This window comes from Coffea arabica, chromosome 2e, assembly GCF_036785885.1.
Source record: "Coffea arabica cultivar ET-39 chromosome 2e, Coffea Arabica ET-39 HiFi, whole genome shotgun sequence".
Taxonomy (NCBI): domain Eukaryota; kingdom Viridiplantae; phylum Streptophyta; class Magnoliopsida; order Gentianales; family Rubiaceae; genus Coffea; species Coffea arabica.
The window spans coordinates 336,904-353,521 of NC_092313.1; the positions used below are offsets into that span (position 1 = coordinate 336,904).

A 16,618-nucleotide genomic window follows, 5' to 3' on the forward strand; every position below is an offset into this window, starting at 1 on the left:
GTCAACTTTTGAAAAGAAAAAATGCATCATAACGAATAAAGATGTGTACTTTAATAAATGTAGGTGTATATCTAAATTTGAAGATTTAAATTGATACATATGCACATATATCATACGTGCACATAAGGATAAATTCATAATTCTAATTGCAATATAGATATTTTTATGGTTTATAAACATTAACTCATGTATCCCATTTACAAATTTCTAAAAGATTTTTTCACTTTTCCTAAATTTCTTTTTTTTGTAATTTCAAAATTTCCCTAATAAATGTAGTAGGGGGAGGTGTCGGGACGGAAATTGGGTCCCAAAAAGAGAAGTATAGAAATGTTTTAATAGGAACAAAGGGGCCCCACTACCCAGCGGAGCAGCAGCCACGAGCGGGAAAAGTTGCAGCCCCCAAACATTTCAAAAACACAAGAAGTACTCGGGGTCGGCCTCAAAATTACCTCAAACAAACGCACTTGTTTTCTAATTTTATTTTTTTTTTGGTTTAATTGCTCTCCCTCTCTCTCTCTCTCACACACACACACACACACACAAAGCTCTGCAAAAATCAAACGTAGTTCATTTACTGATTCATCTGCTTCGTACCGACCACGATTTGGAGAATACTACTGCTGCTGCTGCTCTTTAATCTTCTACATGCCAAGCTAACTCCGTCTCTAGTTACCCACTCAGTATCGATGTAAGAATTTATCCACTTTTTTTCTTTTTTTTTTTTTGGGTTGCTTCGCTACTGTCTATTTGTCTGGATAGAGATTTGCTCCTATGGAGTTTTTTCAGTAACTTTTTTTTTTATTTAAAGCGATTGAAATGTCTGGATGAAAGAATGCTAAACTATGATGGCATGGTTGATGATTGAGATTGGTAGCATCTCGCCCAATGCACTTTTTTTAAAAAAAAAAACTAAATATCATACTAGTATTAAGATTCATTTGAGTCCACGAGATCATAATTCCTGCACCAGTTACCTTTCCGTGGTTCATTTGCTACTAGTAATTTGTTTTGCAGTAGAATTCGGTCGCCTCCCCCACAAAGTTTTAAGTTCAGAACATGTCCATCGAAAATTATCATGTGATAGAGCTCGTGGGCGAAGGCTCCTTTGGGAAGGTTTACAAGGGGAGGCGCAAATTTACTGGCCAGGTTTACCTCTCTCTCTTTCCTCCTAATTTCAAATTTTTATTTTCCCTCATCAAAAGCTTCTAATCTCATTCTGCTACTTTGTTGAATACTATCCCAGACTGTTGCAATGAAATTTATACCCAAGCACGGTAAAAGTGACAAGGACATCCACAATTTGAGACAAGAGATCGAGGTAACCTCTTTGTCCCTCTGTCCGCAATTTTTAACAGTCGCGTTTCCTTTTTTTTTTTTTTTTTTTCTTTCTAATTGCTTATGAAATTATTATGGCGCTAAGATCAACTTCATATAACGGTTTATTTGGAGCTAAAGATATCTAATCATTCCCAGTATATACTACGTTGTAGATACTGAGAAAGTTGAAGCACGAGAATATCATTGAAATGTTAGATTCTTTTGAGAGCCCGCAAGAGTTTTGTGTTGTCACCGAATTTGCTCAGGCATGTTCAAGTCCTCTTTTATCTTCATAATTCTTTCTTTATGTCCACCTCCTCTGTCTCCGTGGTCGAAAAATTGCATTTCCTGATTACAGGGTGAACTGTTTGAAATTCTTGAAGATGACAAGTGTCTTCCCGAAGAACAAGTCCAAGCCATTGCAAAACAGTTGGTGAGCTCACTTCCTTTCATTTTTCACTTTCCAGTTTCTCTTATGACATCTGCAAGACAACCTGGTACCTCTTCTCGTTCTCCTGTCCAATCATGCTCCTCTATTAATTGCTGCTAAAAATTTTCCAGGTGAGAGCATTGCATTATTTACATTCAAATCGTATCATCCATCGTGATATGAAGCCGCAAAATATCCTCATTGGTGCTGGATCTATTGTCAAGGTTGGTCTGATACGAACCTTTGATTTGAAGTACTGCATGCTACTATGAGCCATGGAATTGACATTTTCCCATTTAACGACCGTCTTGATGCCAAATCTAATCGTGCTTTCTGATTTTCATATGTATTCATCGTTGCGGGGTTCCATTTCTTATTTTTGTGTGAGATTGACATTGTTTTCGGTTGTAGTGAACTGTTCCTAACCAATTCCCATCATTTTTTCCCCTTTCAAAAGCTTTGCGACTTTGGTTTTGCACGTGCAATGTCCACCAACACAGTTGTGCTGCGTTCAATAAAAGGTGAGTCTGGTTTCATCAATGAAGCACTGCTGTTAGATTCTATTCTCCTGTAGTTAACAACTGGTTTCACAAGCTGATCTCCTGAGGTATTTATGCTCTTATTTTTTATTTTGCTTTTCCAAATTTACATCAGGTACTCCACTCTACATGGCTCCAGAGTTGGTGCGTGAACAGCCCTACAACCACACTGCTGATTTGTGGTCTCTTGGAGTGATTTTGTATGTAACACCTATCAGTCTATTTTAGTTAGTGATGGTCCTCAGCCCGGTGGTTTATTTTAGTTAGTGAAGGTCTTCGGCCCAGTGGTTTGAACTAATGATTTTTCAGGGGACTTTATTCTCCTTAGATAGCCAATTTAAATCATCTGCATGTGATTCTTTTCTTTTACACAAACAGGTAACCAGAATTGTCTTTAGAAGAACTCAAATGGAAATGTTCTAAATGTTTGACCTGATAAATGTTTCAATGTTGTTAATAAAATTTACGCGACATTGCAATTTGGGCAACAGTTAGGCTCTGTTTCCTGTGTACCTGTGTAGGTTTTTCGCCTGGATGAATCCATTCTTGATTTTAACTAATTCTCTTGCAACTTATTCAGGTATGAATTGTTTGTAGGACAGCCTCCATTTTATACCAACTCAGTTTATGCTCTCATCCGTCACATTATTAAGGTGAATTAGCTGATTGCTGCATCCATGGTTTATTTGCAAGTGAAGTCCACTGAACTATAAATTCTACAAATTGTCTTTCCCAGGATCCAGTCAAATATCCAGACAACATGAGCTCAAATTTTAAAAGCTTCTTGAAGGGGTTGCTCAATAAGGTTGTATTCTGCCAAAACTGACTGTGCCTCCAACATATAATTGCTTTCCCATTTTCATGTATTCTTACTTTTACATATGGTAACTGAAATCACGGAACAGGTCCCGCAGAGTAGATTGACGTGGCCTGCTCTTCTTGAACATCCATTTGTCAAAGAAAGTACTATGGATGTGGATGAAAAGGTGCTTCCTTTTTCTGCGCATATAATCTTGGTTGTATTTCTTGTTCCAGTTGTTTGCATCTAACTCTCGATAACAAACAGCAGATTCATGATCTGAGTAGTCCAGCAAGGGGACATAATGTAGCTCCAAAGACCAAAGTGTCAACTGTTGCAAGTCCCGAGAGTAAGACTTTCATCTACATCTTGAATTATTCATTTCCTTGAATTTATTTTAAGAGATCTGGTTATAGGCAAATCTCATTCTGTGGTCAATGGAGAAGGCGATGACCTTGACCCACATCCTGATGCTTTTTCAAAAAACCACACCTCAGCCGGTGGTGATTTGATAAAAGAGGAGTTCCCAGGTTTCCCAGGTTCTGTTGATGTTGTACAGTCAGGTATACAAAGTTCTCTATGATAGTACATGCCCAGTCCCTTTCTTTTTCTTTTTTTTTTCCCCTCTAAAGTTTAGAAAGTTTTTCCTTGTAAATATTTAGTTGATTTCTTTTTACTGAATTATTCTGCATGATGCCTTTGACTAGAGTACTGAGATTGATTTATACCGTAGACTGGGATTTTATGTTAATATTGCCTCTTTGTTACTCGTACATTTCGATTCAGTTTCTTTGGTTTGAAACAACCCAAACTAACAGAATTAGGAAAATTAAGAATACCAGGGATTGCCAGATTTGTATTCTTTATACGGTGGAGTATTCAAACATGCCTTTCTTCTTCTTTCTCTCCTTTTCCCCCTTGTGATAATTTAATCATTAATAGTCTCTGTATGAGCTTGATTTGTGCATGCTGATACTAATCTTCTTGGTAATTGAATGGTTTTGTGCTTCTCTCTCTCTCTCTCCTAAATCTCATTTAGATCTTCTCAAATTCAGATTCTTTGTCTATATGTTATAGTGGTTGACATTCTATAATTGCCGCATTATTTCTCATCAGCAAATAATGTAGACAACTGTAAGTTTATTCTTTGTTCAGGTTGTGAGGTGTTGGACCGACTTGAGAACCACTCTCGTACAGTTAAGGGTGCCCAAAAAATTGGTCAAGACCGTGAAGCATTATCGGTGATCTTGGTACCACTGAATAATTGGTGCAGTGGATCCCAGAATTCCTCCAGGTAGTTAAACGAGCATAATGAATGTTTTTAATCATCCTGTAAGTTTTGTTTCCCCGATCATGGAATGAAGGGTACTTATTTGGGTAAAAGTTAGTATTGTAATGTGTATAAAATTAAATTTATTCAGTTAGATCTGTCCTTTATCCAGTTGATGTGATAGTATCTCAGTTCCATTTTAGGTACTAGCAATTAAGCAGTCATTTTTTAATTTTTTAGATCGGATGCTGTGTTGACTTTAAATCTGCCTTTCATGCAATATGTAAAATTTTTGTATAGTCTTCACATAATTATTTCTGTGATAAAAATTTTGGATTTGTCAGCCCCCCCTAGTTACATTACTTCATCTATCTTAAGTGTCAGTCCCCGGTCCTACAGAATCACACACTTAGAGTGTAATAAACATTGCCTTTTCAATTTGGCATTTATTAAAGGTTAAGGTATTTGAAATGTGTACAAGTGAAATTGTTGGTATTGTAGCTTTTGACATATGTACCTTCCAGTTCGTTAATATTTCTGCATGAAAGTCTAGCATATAAGAAGTTATGCCCAAGATGTGACAATTGATATTCTTGTAGCTTTTGATGTATCTTCCAACCAGTTTGTCAGGATTACAAAATTAGTTTCATTTACTCATGAAAGTGAGGCATATATTGCCAGACATGTGACACATTCCTTTATAGATTATGGAAATTTGACCCATTATTAGTTGAATTTAGTTTTCCTGATCTTCTGCCCAGGGTTCAAGATGTTACATTGAATCAGTCACTCAGAATTCTCTCAAATATAGCAGCGGCTGGTGCATTTACTTTGAGTGGCATTGTTGATGAAGTAATTGTTCAGCTTCTTGGATTCAATTCTGATATACTTAAGCTAAAACCAAATGATGGTAATGACTTAATGGCCAAGGTAATTAGTGCGCTTTTCTTGAAGAACTTTTCCTTGTAGGCTTATCTTTCTTTTACTCTCAGTTACACCTACATTTGCAGAAAAAGATGGAGCTCAAGTTTAGATAATGTCTAAGAGGAAATTTTTAACTGAAATTCCTAAAATATGGAAACTTGTACAAATGAAGTTTTATTGTATTGCTGTCGGTGACACCTTTGTGCTGGCTGTCTTATGTTGGAAATTCATAATTGGTTCAACACTTAAATTCTTATGCAGAGCTTCTCAATCGTTAAAAAATTGTTAGATTCCTCTGAAAGCTGTAATGGAGGTTCATATTTCAAGCACTGGAAGACACTACTTGAACTATATTCACAGGTAATTTTGTCAAACAGAGAACAGCATTGACCTGTAGCTGCAGTTTATTGTCAATTTCTTTCTTCTCTTACATTAGCAAGATGTAGGTTGTTAGTTGTTTTGATGGGGTGTCCGGAAGAGCTCTGTATGAGTCAACAGCTTGCATTACTGTCATACTGTCAATAGCAGCACAGGCTCTCAAAACATTTGCAGCAACTTCAGCTCCTAGGGAGATATCTGCCTCCACCGTGGTAGATGAAAGGCTTGATCAAGTTCTGGAGCATGCCAAAACATCGGGTCTGGCAGAAATTTTATGCCTGTGCTTGGCAAAATCAGGCTCAAGTCTCATGTCAGGTTCCTCAAATTTGTTGCGAGCTGGTTGTGAAGCTTGTAGGGCTATTTGGTTACTAGTAAATGCATTTGAATTTCTTTCCTGCAAAGATAATGCTCGCCCATTTCCTCTATACTCATTGCGAAGCCATTCTCTATTTCAACTTGACATTTTGGGCTGTGGCCAAGGTTCTTTGTCAGAAACTGATTTAGCAGCAATTGTTGATGGAGTGACAAAAGCATTTATAAGATCCAAAGCAATACAGATTGCTATGTACTATTGTCTTCATCAACGTGTTGAGCCTACTTTGAGTGCTGCTGTTCAGGTGCTTATCTTGCTGAGTCTTGAGATTACATTTCTCATACTTTTTTGCATGTAGAGATTTTTGACATTTTCCCATGTCTAGATGCATTTTTCTCAGGGGTCCTTTTAACTCTTTTGACAACTTTCACGTTTTGGATATATTCATTAGCATCAGATATAAGTGTTTTTGACATTCTATGTTGGAGTATAGTTTATTGTGGCAAAGCACTTAACAAACTCTACTCTCATTTTCTTCTGGTAAAAATTTATCATCCAAGAGCATTCATGTGCCATTTTGGTTTGGAGTTGTTGTCTTTGACTCAGTCTTATTTCCAACTATATGACACAAGCTTGGCAGAGAATGCGTAGCCTTATTGCTAGTACAGTTTAAAGGTTGTCATTCTTTGTGGTTTTTATGGTTAATGTACACAATGTAATTGGACTACATTGATGAAGGGCATGTAACTTAAGCCAGAGGAAGCAACATTTTCTTTTAAAATCAACGTCTATGTGATTCCATTCAATTTAATGGAAACAAATTTATATATACAATTTTGTCAATCAGTTAACCATTAAATCGTGGAGTTGCTGCCTTCTGGTCCTTAAAGTATCAGTCTACTTAAGTAAATTTTTGTCCTGTACTTGTATATCTTTGATCTCATTCTTATCATGTGCAATGTGTACTTTTGACGTCAGCTCATCCTGAGGTTTTGCTTGACTAGTGGTACTGTTGCCAGTATTCTCTGTGGCCTGCCTACTTCTCTTCCTGTTACCACAGTTGTAAATGGGGGAGGAGATGGTACTATTGTTTCACAAATCTTCTCCATACTATCTTTTTGTTCTTCCTCAACCAAAGAAACACATGGAGGAGAAGCAGTTGAATTGAAATCAAAAGCAACTGATCCATACAACCTGGTTCAGCATTGCTGCCTTGTCATTAGTACAGTTGCACAAATCTTGAAGTTATCTGGACGAAATTGTGCGCTCTTAATGCTTACATCCTCTTCAAAAAAGCAGTTTTCTCGGCTCTCTCTCCTTGCACAACATTTTTCTTCCGACGAAAGGATGCAGTCAACATTTCCACCTTCTCGTTCTTCCGCAATGCTAGCATTTGCTTCAATTCTAAGTCTCGAAAATGGAGTTTCTGTTGAATCCACTGTTGCTGAGATAGCTGTGCCTTTAGTCCCACGGACTGCTACACTATGTGATTATCTCAAGGTTTTGCCATGTGAAGATAGTGCAGTAAGATACAACGTAGTTAGTGGCATGCTCTCCTATTGGCATGGCCTCAGGGATGGATGTGTTGGTCTATTAGAGTCCAGATTGAAATGGGGAGGACCATTAGCTGTTCAACAACTGTGTGCTTGTGGTATTCCCCAGCTTCTAATGGATGTGTTGTCAAACAATTTTGCACATAGTTCTTCTCAAATATCAAGCTGTACAGAAGATCATATTGGTCTTTCACCTGTCGGAGTTGTCTGGACACTTTCCTTAGTATGTCAATGCCTTTCTGGTGGAGTATCAATTTTTCGCCAGATTTTGCTAAGGAAAGAACACATCAAGTTGACCTCCGATTTAATATCTGATGCACATCTCAAGCTTGTCAGGTGTTGGAATGGGCCTGGTGGCAGGAAGGATGGGGTGAGAGATCTGATAAATGCAGTAGTTGATCTCTTGGCTTTTCCTCTTGTCGCTATACAGAGTGCTCCTGGTCCAGCTGCTACTGCTTCAGTTAACAGTGGATTCCTTCTTAATGTTGGTTCCCCTGGCGGAAGAGTATGTGCAGAAGACAAGGATATGGCGAAAGCAATAGAGGCAAATATGGGAAAGTATATTCAACTCCTCCTTGAGGTCAAGCTTATATCTTTCTCTCAAAATCTCTTTCCAAAAAATTGTCTTATTCTGTATTATATGATAGTGGTCTGTGAAATTATGAATATGGTAATTGTCATCTGTGTGAAAAATGTAGAAGTTGTTAAACCATTTCATTGAAATATTTGTTATCAACATCTGACAAATGATGCTCTTTACTGTTGCACTCTGATTGACATTGCCAATGTAGTGGTCTATGTTGAGTTTTTCTTAACAGGTTTGCTACATTGATGACAGATAGCAATTCCAGGAACTATATTACGGTGTTTGGAGCATATTGAATTGAAAGATGTGGCAAGGCCTGTTGCATTTCTTGCTAAAATGATAAGCCATCGACCTCTTGCAGTCCAACTTCTTGATTCGGGATTGCTGGATCCAAGTAGAATGAGAAGGTTGCTTGGTAGTTTGTGTCCCCGAGAAGTTACTTTGGATGTTCTCATGATTATATCAGATCTAGCTCGGATGGATAAGGTTATGCTCATTTGCATCCATATGGATCTTCTCCTAAATAGAGTAAAACTGCTATATTTGAAATTCATAGCAATTCGATCATAAGAAAACCTGTGCTTGTGGTACTGATAAGTTAGTTATGTTGTAGGAGTACAAACATAATGGATGTTATATGAAAACAAACAAATTGTCAATTACACTCCTCTTTGTATACAGGCTTTCTATCAGCATATTGATGGGGCTGACATTTTGGAGTTCTTGAAGGACTGTCTTACACATGAAGATCCTAATGTGCGTTCAAAGACATGTAGTGCTATAGGAAATATGTGTCGCCATAGCTCTTACTTCTACAGTTTACTGGTAATAGCACGTGTCACTTTTATTTCTATATTTTGTACCTACCATCGTAAGAGAACTGCTTTTTCAATTTGTTTATGTTGAGTTATTATATTATTGACTTATGAATGTATTTGGTTGTGTCTTGCAGGCAAAATATCATATTATTAATCTTTTAATTGATCGATGTGCTGATTCTGATAGGAGAACACGAAAATTTGCATGCTTTGCTGTAAGATATTTTTACCTTACATTTTCTAGTTGCTGTACTATCTATATCTTTTAATTTGCCACTTTGTTGCTTGAGCAACTAAGTATATGCTGGTACGCTACCTTATGAATATGAAACCCAACTCCAGATTGGGAATGCAGCCTATCACAATGACTTGCTGTATGAAGAGTTGAGGAAGTCCATTCCACAGCTTTCAAATCTGTTGCTTTCATCTGAGGAAGATAAAACGAAGGCAAATGCTGCTGGTGCATTGAGCAATCTTGTGCGTAATTCTGACAAGCTTTGTGAAGATATAGTTTCCAAAGGAGCAATGCAGGTTTTTCTCTGGACTTTGTTTGAAAAACCATTTATTGTCTTTTTGGAGGGAAATCTAAACCTTTGTCCTCAAATTTCATTAAGGTTTCTTACTTTCTTTTCGTGGCCTTCTGAGGCAAGTCTTAATGGAGTATTGATTCTTATAATGTGGACATGTACTTTTGGTATGTGACAATTGGATAACTTCTGATGCCAGACAATACTAGAGTTTGACTGGCATCAGAAGTATCAATTGGATAACTTTTGTTTCTGATCTGTGACTTGTCTTTCCAATATTTACATGATCTTCATTTGCTTTCTCAATTTTATTCTGAAGGACGATGCCCATATGAAGACAGCTTAACAAAATTATGGTACGGGATAACTACCCCCAGGGTACTTGAGGATTATCCCTCACATAACCCTGATGCCAGTCATACTAGAGTTTGTAATGGAACTAGCTTTGTTTCTGTTTTGTCTGCAGAAAAGTTTAGTGAAAGGCCTCAAATGGTGAAACCAAATTTGGTGAATACCACCCATCTACAAACACATTATTTGTGTTCTGAAGGAAGTTTGGCTTTTGTTGTTTCAGGCATTACTGAAGCTGGTTGCTGACTGTGCCACGGTGGCTCTCAACCCCAGCAGGAGAGATGCTATAACAGAGTCGCCTTTAAAGATAGCCCTCTTCTCATTGGCCAAGATGTGCGCGCATCCTCCGTGCAGACAATTTCTTTGCTCATCTGAGCTATTTCCTGCGATCAAGCGGCTGCGGCAATCACCAGAATCAACAATCTCCAAATATGCTTCTGTCATTATCAGCCAGGTTGCAGAAGTTTCGAGTTAGCAATTCAGCTGCAAGGGCTGATCTCTCCAGTTAGTTGAAGGAGGAGGATACCAGTGCAATCAATGTAAATATTTGTAATGAATCTACACTGAAATCTCATAGAATAAGCAGCTTTCTTTGTTTTAATGCACTCTCAATTTGACGGAAACCAATGGCAATCGCACATAATCAAATCCCCTGGCGTCCACACTGACTGGTTCTCTTTGTAGGGAAGCTAGCCGTCTATATACTCTACACGTGGTCCGCGATGCATATACCATTATTAGAGCTGTAAACGAACCGAATCGAACCGAGTATCTCATGTTTGAGCTCTGTTCGTTAAGCAGTTCGAACAACGTTCGTGTTCGTTCGTTAATTTTCGAACTCCAAATCTGTGTTCGTGTTCGGTTCGTTAAGTAAAATTCGTGTTCGAGTTCGAGTTCGAGTTCGGCTCGTTTAACATAAACGAGCCGTTCGCGAACATGTTCGAAATGCTCGAATCCAAATTATTTTATGCCTTAAATATGCCATGCAAATTATTAATCATTCTAAAAAATAATTAAAGCACTAAGTGACTAAATTCTATTATTCATTAACTATATAACTAACATTAACATAAAAACAACAAATAAAACAAAGAAATTTGCCCTCTAAATATAAAAGTCCAGCCATAAAATTAACCCTAAAATTTGTTAAATGATAATTATGTGTATGTTCGCGAACGTTCGTTAAAACTCGCGAACATGTTCGTGTTCGCGAACGTTCGTTTAGCATGTTCGCGAATGTTCGTTAAAACTCGCGAACATGCTCGTGTTCGATCGATTATTAATCGAACAAAAAAATTCGTTCGAACTCGGTTCGTTTAAAATTTCGAACGAGCCTTTCACGAACACGAACGAGCCGAAACGAACCGAGCTACCGAACAGCTCGGTTCGTTTAACAGCTCTAACCATTATACAGCCTTCTCACCCATGGAGATGACTAGGTTTAGCCAAAGGCTAATATTTGAGACGCATGCAATTTCGCACTACGTAGCCGATTAGGATTTGACTGCGCAACCATCAGCCTCATCCCAATGCTCAGAAGTCAAAAGGCCTGCAACAGTTTCTAACTAAAGCTACGTTGGACTCCCGAACCGCTCGACCAAAAAAGACATGCTCAGCATTACATCAAGAATCCACATGGCCTGGGCTTAACGACCCCAAAAAAAAATGGAAAAAAGAAAAAAGAACGCTGGTAACTTTCTCTTCATTTTTCTCTCCTGCATCATATGGGTCAAAATAATTCCAAAGGTTTCACACAATCAGCAATTCGAGAAATGCTTCGCTAAACCAAAGATTTCCATTACTTCAGAAGGGCCAACTAGACAACTACAAATTTGACATCGCCAACTAAACATAAAAATTGTACAGGTTGAGAGATTAATCAACGTGCTCTCTTCATCCCAATTTTACCAAAAAAAAAAAAAGTTCCGGACCTTACAAGTTTACCAAGTCATTATGTGCGCAGTCATGGCTCCTTCAGAAAGGCCAACCTAATGCACTAGCCACCACAAAGCTAAAACCACCCACCCCACCTCCCCACCCCAAAAAAAAAAAAAACCCCAAATTGGGGTTTCCGGAACTGGACTTGTGGTGGATGTCAGATACTGGTAGATTCTGAATCACAAGTAGGTGTAGAATTTGTCTCTGATGATCTAACTATTTCTTCGAAGGTTTCCATGTCAATTGTCATATCCTCGTCAGCCTCAGAAGCCTGAACTTCTGTCATTATTTCATCCTTGTCGCCTCCCAAAGGTTGGACACCATTTTGCGTGGATTCCAATTTAGCATTGGGCTCCTCATTTTCTCTTCCCCCTGTAGTCAATCTCGGGTCAGATGTTCCAGGACAGAGATCTGTAGAGATGGTCAACACAGATGTCACCAACAAATTCTGCATCAATCCAGAAAATTAGTTATTTAAACAGATTGAACAGGTACAGACAAACTGAATGTCTAATCCAATAAGATTGCATTGGGAAAGATGAGCTACATCAACATATTAAGCTTATGACTAGAATGATGCATCGGGAAAGATGAGTTACATCAACATCTTAAGCTTATGACTAGAATGACCACACTTAAATTAAATTTTCAATTTATGCTGTGAAAAGTCACCTGCATCCATTTAGGCTATAAACAGCTAATCTTGGCAACAAAAGTTAGAACAGTAAGCCGTTTGAGGCTCCAAAAATTAAAATCTCCCATCCCGCACATAAAAGTTTAGTAAACAACCCATTTATAAAAGGTTGTCCTCCACACATTGCAGCGTATCCAGGTCAAACGCATCCCAACTAACAAGAGTACGATTTCACTGACACTGGACCTCAACTTTCAAAAGTACATGCACATTAGGGTAGTGACTAGCTATATGGAATTCAATGATGTTCAAAAACCTGAGGAGAACCCCCAACAAGAAATCAGTAGCCAGAAAAAATATTAGGAAAAATATGGATTCCTACCTTTTCCAGGGCCAAGGCAAGCTTTGAAAGATTGGGATAAATGGTTCTTGCTGCCAACAAAATCTGCTAAGAATCAGATCTTTAGAAGGCAGTTTAGAATAATAATCAACTTTTACAGTGGAATCAGATTAGGATTCAGAAATTAACATAGGACCTCAGATAACTTAGCAGCTATAGTGAAAGCTGATATTCAAAGTGAAAAGTTCAGGTCAAACACAAAACTTGCCAACCTACTTGTACAATAATTATAAAAATTGACTGAGAAAATCTTTTATTAGGCTGAACAACAGCAACCTACCATCAACAGTTATATTATTGCCTGTACCAAAAAGAATGTTGCTTGCTGAGGGCCTTCTAGTTACACTATATCGGCTAGGAAGAAAGTGTCTCCAATTGCTTTGAAACCAATATAAAACTTCTCCTTATTTCAAATTATCAAGTAATATTCACAACATGGAGAGAGGACTGATTGATTAGCACTTATAATCCTGCTGTCTCAACAGTCGATGACATCCACATATAAGCACTGTATTTTGCTAGAGTACAGACAAAATAGTACTTTCAGAACTTCCACAAAAAAATTTCAGGAAGAAGAAGCACAAAAAACATAGCAAAGCATGGCCAACTTTGATAGCAACACGGTAGAAATCTCACCAACAGAGAAATGTAAGAACAACAACAGATAAAAGGGTGGCAGAAGATGTATAAGAAGACATAATTTTGATATGAAGCAAAAACTATTACCTCGCAAACCCTCTGTAGTGTAAATGGAGGGCCCTCAACAAAGCTCTGAAGAGCTGCAAAACAGTATATTATCATGACATGAATACATGCTTCAAACGGAAAGCATCACTCCAACATGATTTATGCCATCCGCTTAAGCTCAAGTTTACCATTTAAAAGTCTCCATTCTCTACCCACAAGAAAAATCAAGAACTAGAGAAATCAGATCCTAGAGGAGTGCAACGAATCAAATATCCTATATACTTTCAACAATACAAGTTCACAAAAAAGTAAGTGTTTTTTGCCCCACAAGAGTTACTTATGTTATGAAGAATATGTGCTTATGTTGGGTATTTTATAAAAGTTAGAACTGGCAAGAACCTAAGCAAGAAAGAAGCAAAAAGAAAAAAGGCATATGACTGTGGAAATACCATCATCCAACCTTTTCACCAACTCAAGGAAGGTCTCTCCCATTGAAGAAATTTGTTGCTCACTACTTAATTTTGCCTCTGGGTATTGAGATAGGACCTTCACAACAAATGCAAAAAACTTATCACAAATATTCTCTGGAGTGGAAAGGATGAGAAAAGCAAGAATAAAACCTAATAGCAAATCATTTCTAGCAACTTCCACACCTTAACAGCCAGGCTTACGTGCCCATACCTGCTTGAGATAGAAGGACAGCATACCCTTCAATTTGTCCCATTCATGCCTGCAATAGAAATATGTCCAGATGAGATGCAGCAGCTCAGTTCCCTTGGAACAAATTGAAATAGTCAATACACCATTATATGAATTAACTTGCAAAAACCAAGAAAAAAGTTTTGGATTCATTAGAATCCAAAGCTAGTAGCTAAAATGACAGCCAATATTGGCACTTAAGTAGAGGCATTCTAGTAGCAATTGCCCCAAATGTGTTGGTGGCTTGCTGATTCTACGGTTATTTTAGACATAATATGATCCTAGTAGTTAGCTCCATCTTTCCAAAGGCAATGGCTTAGATTTGTTAGTAGTATAAAAAGTTTGGCTAAGATATAAGGCACTTGGCATAAGATATAAAAAGTTTGGCTAGAACAACAGATGCTGAAACAGTGAAAGAATGTGGCCAATCATAGCCCAAACACAGTTTCTGGCAAATGGTAATCTTGCAGCATCGGTGTTAATAGAATTGTACATCGAGAGTGACATGGTCTTATACTGCATCTTCCACAAAAAATCAGACTAGATCAGACTGGAACACGGTACTGTTTCCGTAATACAAGAACAGCATAACACTTGGAAAAGGTCAAAGCTCTTGCTAGTGATGTTTATGCATAATAAGATGATTTTCTATAATCATGTGATCATAATTAGTATATATTTCCAAGAGCAGACATCATGAGATAGACTAGATCAACAAAATTGAGTTATGCATTCGGCAGAGTAATACAATCAAAGAAATGGTATTCAATTGGTCTGAGGATATACAAATGGAACAGAATCAATAAGCACAAAACAGACTAACTAAGCATACTGTTTAGCCTAATGTTCAGTTTTCCTATGCCTTCATTGGAGCTCAGATGTTCACAGACCAAGAGGTTAGTCCACCTCCTTTTTTTTTTTTTAATAATAACACAAACAACTGTGAGCAGCCCTAATAGTTTGCATAAAGTCATCCATACATAACAAGAAATAAAGAAAAGACAAATCAGTGTTCCATCACAAGGAATGGCAAGCTTAATGAATATATTGACTCCTCTCAAGCCACAAAATTACTAATCTTAAAAGGCAAAACAGCTAAGCATTAAGAAGAACTCTTTAAGATCATCGAGTACAACCACAAAATGGGACAAGAAAAGTCCATACCAAAACTTCCCAGTGGCGGCAATTACTTCGAGAATGTGTCTTACTTGTTCTTCTGAAAACTCGTGCTGGGGCTTGATGCTATTAGATCAACAAAAGAGGAGAATGCTCACATGAAAATGGGGAAATACAAAAAAAAAGTATAGGGAAGATCAGAAATTTCAGTTGGACTTTTGTAACATTATTAAATATTAAGAAACAAGGAACTGGAAGCCCTTGCTATGAAGATGACGCTCACAAGCGTGATCGATTACAGCAGAAAAGAAAATGAAAAAAAAAAAAAAAGTAGGCTTCCCTGCCACCGTGAACGAAGCATGTTTTTCCACAGATTGTTTCAGACTGAATACCTCAAAGCGGCCCCAGAAGGTGGCCCCTATTGGTATCTTCAGTCTCCAAATTCCAATAGATACAAAGCATAACTTATGGAATCCAGCAATAAAATTTGCAATAGCAAGAAACATGATTTATACCCGTGATTTGGGAGATGAGAAACGGAAGTGTCGTGGTTCTGGTCTACTGCAAGATTTGAATTCTGGGAAGTTTCACTTGCTTCTGCTGTTGCCTCCGCCATTGTGGATCTGGGGGCTTCCAAGAAGATGACCAAGTATGAAATTCTACCAAGTACCAACCCGCCGATGGCACTATTTAAAACAAAAAAAAAAAGGTAGAGGACATTGCTGACATTAAATGAAATTATGTAATTAGCATTCACAAACATTAAAAAAAGTATCACGATTGAGATAGTAGTATCACCTGAGAAAGCAAAGTAAGCGAGGAGGGAGGGGGATCAGATAGTGGCGACGGAGAAGAGTCCTCCCCACCCACCCCCACCACTTTTGACTAATTAATTTTAGTGAGTGTTATCCCTCCCTGCAATTGGGATGTTCTACACGCTTTCGAATGGAGTGACCTTCCTTCTCTTTCTACCAAATATAAGAAGCAAATACTCTCTCATCCGACTTTGATAGTCAGCCTCGTTTCCTTTTTCATCTGTCCAAGTTATTTTCCACCTTCTAATAATTAATTAAAGAAGAATAGTAAAGTCATCGTTTCCAACGGTAATTAATTTGATATATGTCTTGAATGAATGGTGTAATATATCATCATTATTATCGTTATTTTTTTTTTTTTTTTTTGTCAAAAGTCATTCATTTATATCATCAAAATCTTTGATACATACAAAGACATGTACATACTAGCTGGCAACTGCCAGATAATCAGTTTGTGCAGCCGTAGAGGTCCACACAGGGAAGCTATTCTTCCACCTAGTTTCGTTGATAAGGTTAGTGGCGAA

The 16,618-nt window shown here is 37.7% G+C and overlaps 2 protein-coding genes across 5 annotated transcripts; one reads left to right on the plus strand and one right to left on the minus strand.

The window, feature by feature from the left end:
* The first annotated feature begins 498 nt into the window (after positions 1-498).
* LOC113729812 (serine/threonine-protein kinase TIO-like) lies at positions 499-10,453 on the plus strand. 3 transcript variants are annotated; one of them, XM_027254062.2, is made up of 23 exons: positions 499-688; positions 1,015-1,146; positions 1,244-1,318; positions 1,491-1,583; positions 1,676-1,750; positions 1,879-1,971; positions 2,205-2,268; positions 2,402-2,486; positions 2,867-2,939; positions 3,023-3,091; positions 3,192-3,272; positions 3,353-3,434; positions 3,502-3,648; positions 4,241-4,379; positions 5,117-5,285; positions 5,541-5,639; positions 5,726-6,274; positions 6,949-8,103; positions 8,362-8,595; positions 8,791-8,934; positions 9,062-9,142; positions 9,270-9,458; positions 10,029-10,453. In XM_027254062.2, exons 2-23 carry the CDS (start codon positions 1,057-1,059, stop codon positions 10,278-10,280), a joined length of 4,038 nt encoding a protein of 1,345 aa, XP_027109863.1. In that variant the 5' UTR covers positions 499-688; positions 1,015-1,056; the 3' UTR covers positions 10,281-10,453. The 3 variants fall into 3 exon arrangements, with proteins under 3 accessions (XP_027109863.1, XP_071934061.1, XP_071934062.1); XM_072077960.1 differs by lacking the exons at positions 499-688; positions 1,015-1,146; positions 1,244-1,318; positions 1,491-1,583 and having other exon boundaries at positions 1,656-1,750; positions 5,096-5,285; XM_072077961.1 differs by lacking the exons at positions 499-688; positions 1,015-1,146; positions 1,244-1,318; positions 1,491-1,583 and having other exon boundaries at positions 1,656-1,750; positions 3,356-3,434; positions 5,096-5,285.
* Positions 10,454-11,569: 1,116 nt separating this feature from the next.
* On the minus strand, positions 11,570-16,277 carry LOC113729813 (uncharacterized). 2 transcript variants are annotated; one of them, XM_027254064.2, is made up of 8 exons: positions 16,078-16,270; positions 15,795-15,965; positions 15,328-15,405; positions 14,146-14,194; positions 13,914-14,010; positions 13,504-13,556; positions 12,760-12,822; positions 11,570-12,191 (listed from the first exon to the last, which is right to left on the minus strand). In XM_027254064.2, exons 2-8 carry the CDS (start codon positions 15,893-15,895, stop codon positions 11,901-11,903), a joined length of 732 nt encoding a protein of 243 aa, XP_027109865.1. In that variant the 5' UTR covers positions 15,896-15,965; positions 16,078-16,270; the 3' UTR covers positions 11,570-11,900. The 2 variants fall into 2 exon arrangements, with proteins under 2 accessions (XP_027109865.1, XP_027109866.1); XM_027254065.2 differs by having other exon boundaries at positions 12,067-12,154; positions 16,078-16,277.
* Positions 16,278-16,618: the final 341 nt, after the last annotated feature.

Excerpts from the sequence above, each read along its gene's own strand:
- LOC113729812 (XM_027254062.2), top strand. The coding sequence starts at position 1,057 with ATGTCCATCGAAAATTATCATGTGATAGAGCTCGTGGGCGAAGGCTCC. Across the intron at positions 2,940-3,022 it reads TCATCCGTCACATTATTAAG|GATCCAGTCAAATATCCAGA; the intron begins GTGAATTAGCTG and ends TGTCTTTCCCAG. Across the intron at positions 3,092-3,191 it reads TGAAGGGGTTGCTCAATAAG|GTCCCGCAGAGTAGATTGAC; the intron begins GTTGTATTCTGC and ends ATCACGGAACAG.
- LOC113729813 (XM_027254064.2), bottom strand. The coding sequence starts at position 15,895 with ATGGCGGAGGCAACAGCAGAAGCAAGTGAAACTTCCCAGAATTCAAAT. Across the intron at positions 15,406-15,794 it reads TCTCATCTCCCAAATCACGG|CATCAAGCCCCAGCACGAGT; the intron begins GTATAAATCATG and ends TTGATCTAATAG. Across the intron at positions 12,823-13,503 it reads CACTACAGAGGGTTTGCGAG|ATTTTGTTGGCAGCAAGAAC; the intron begins GTAATAGTTTTT and ends GATTCTTAGCAG.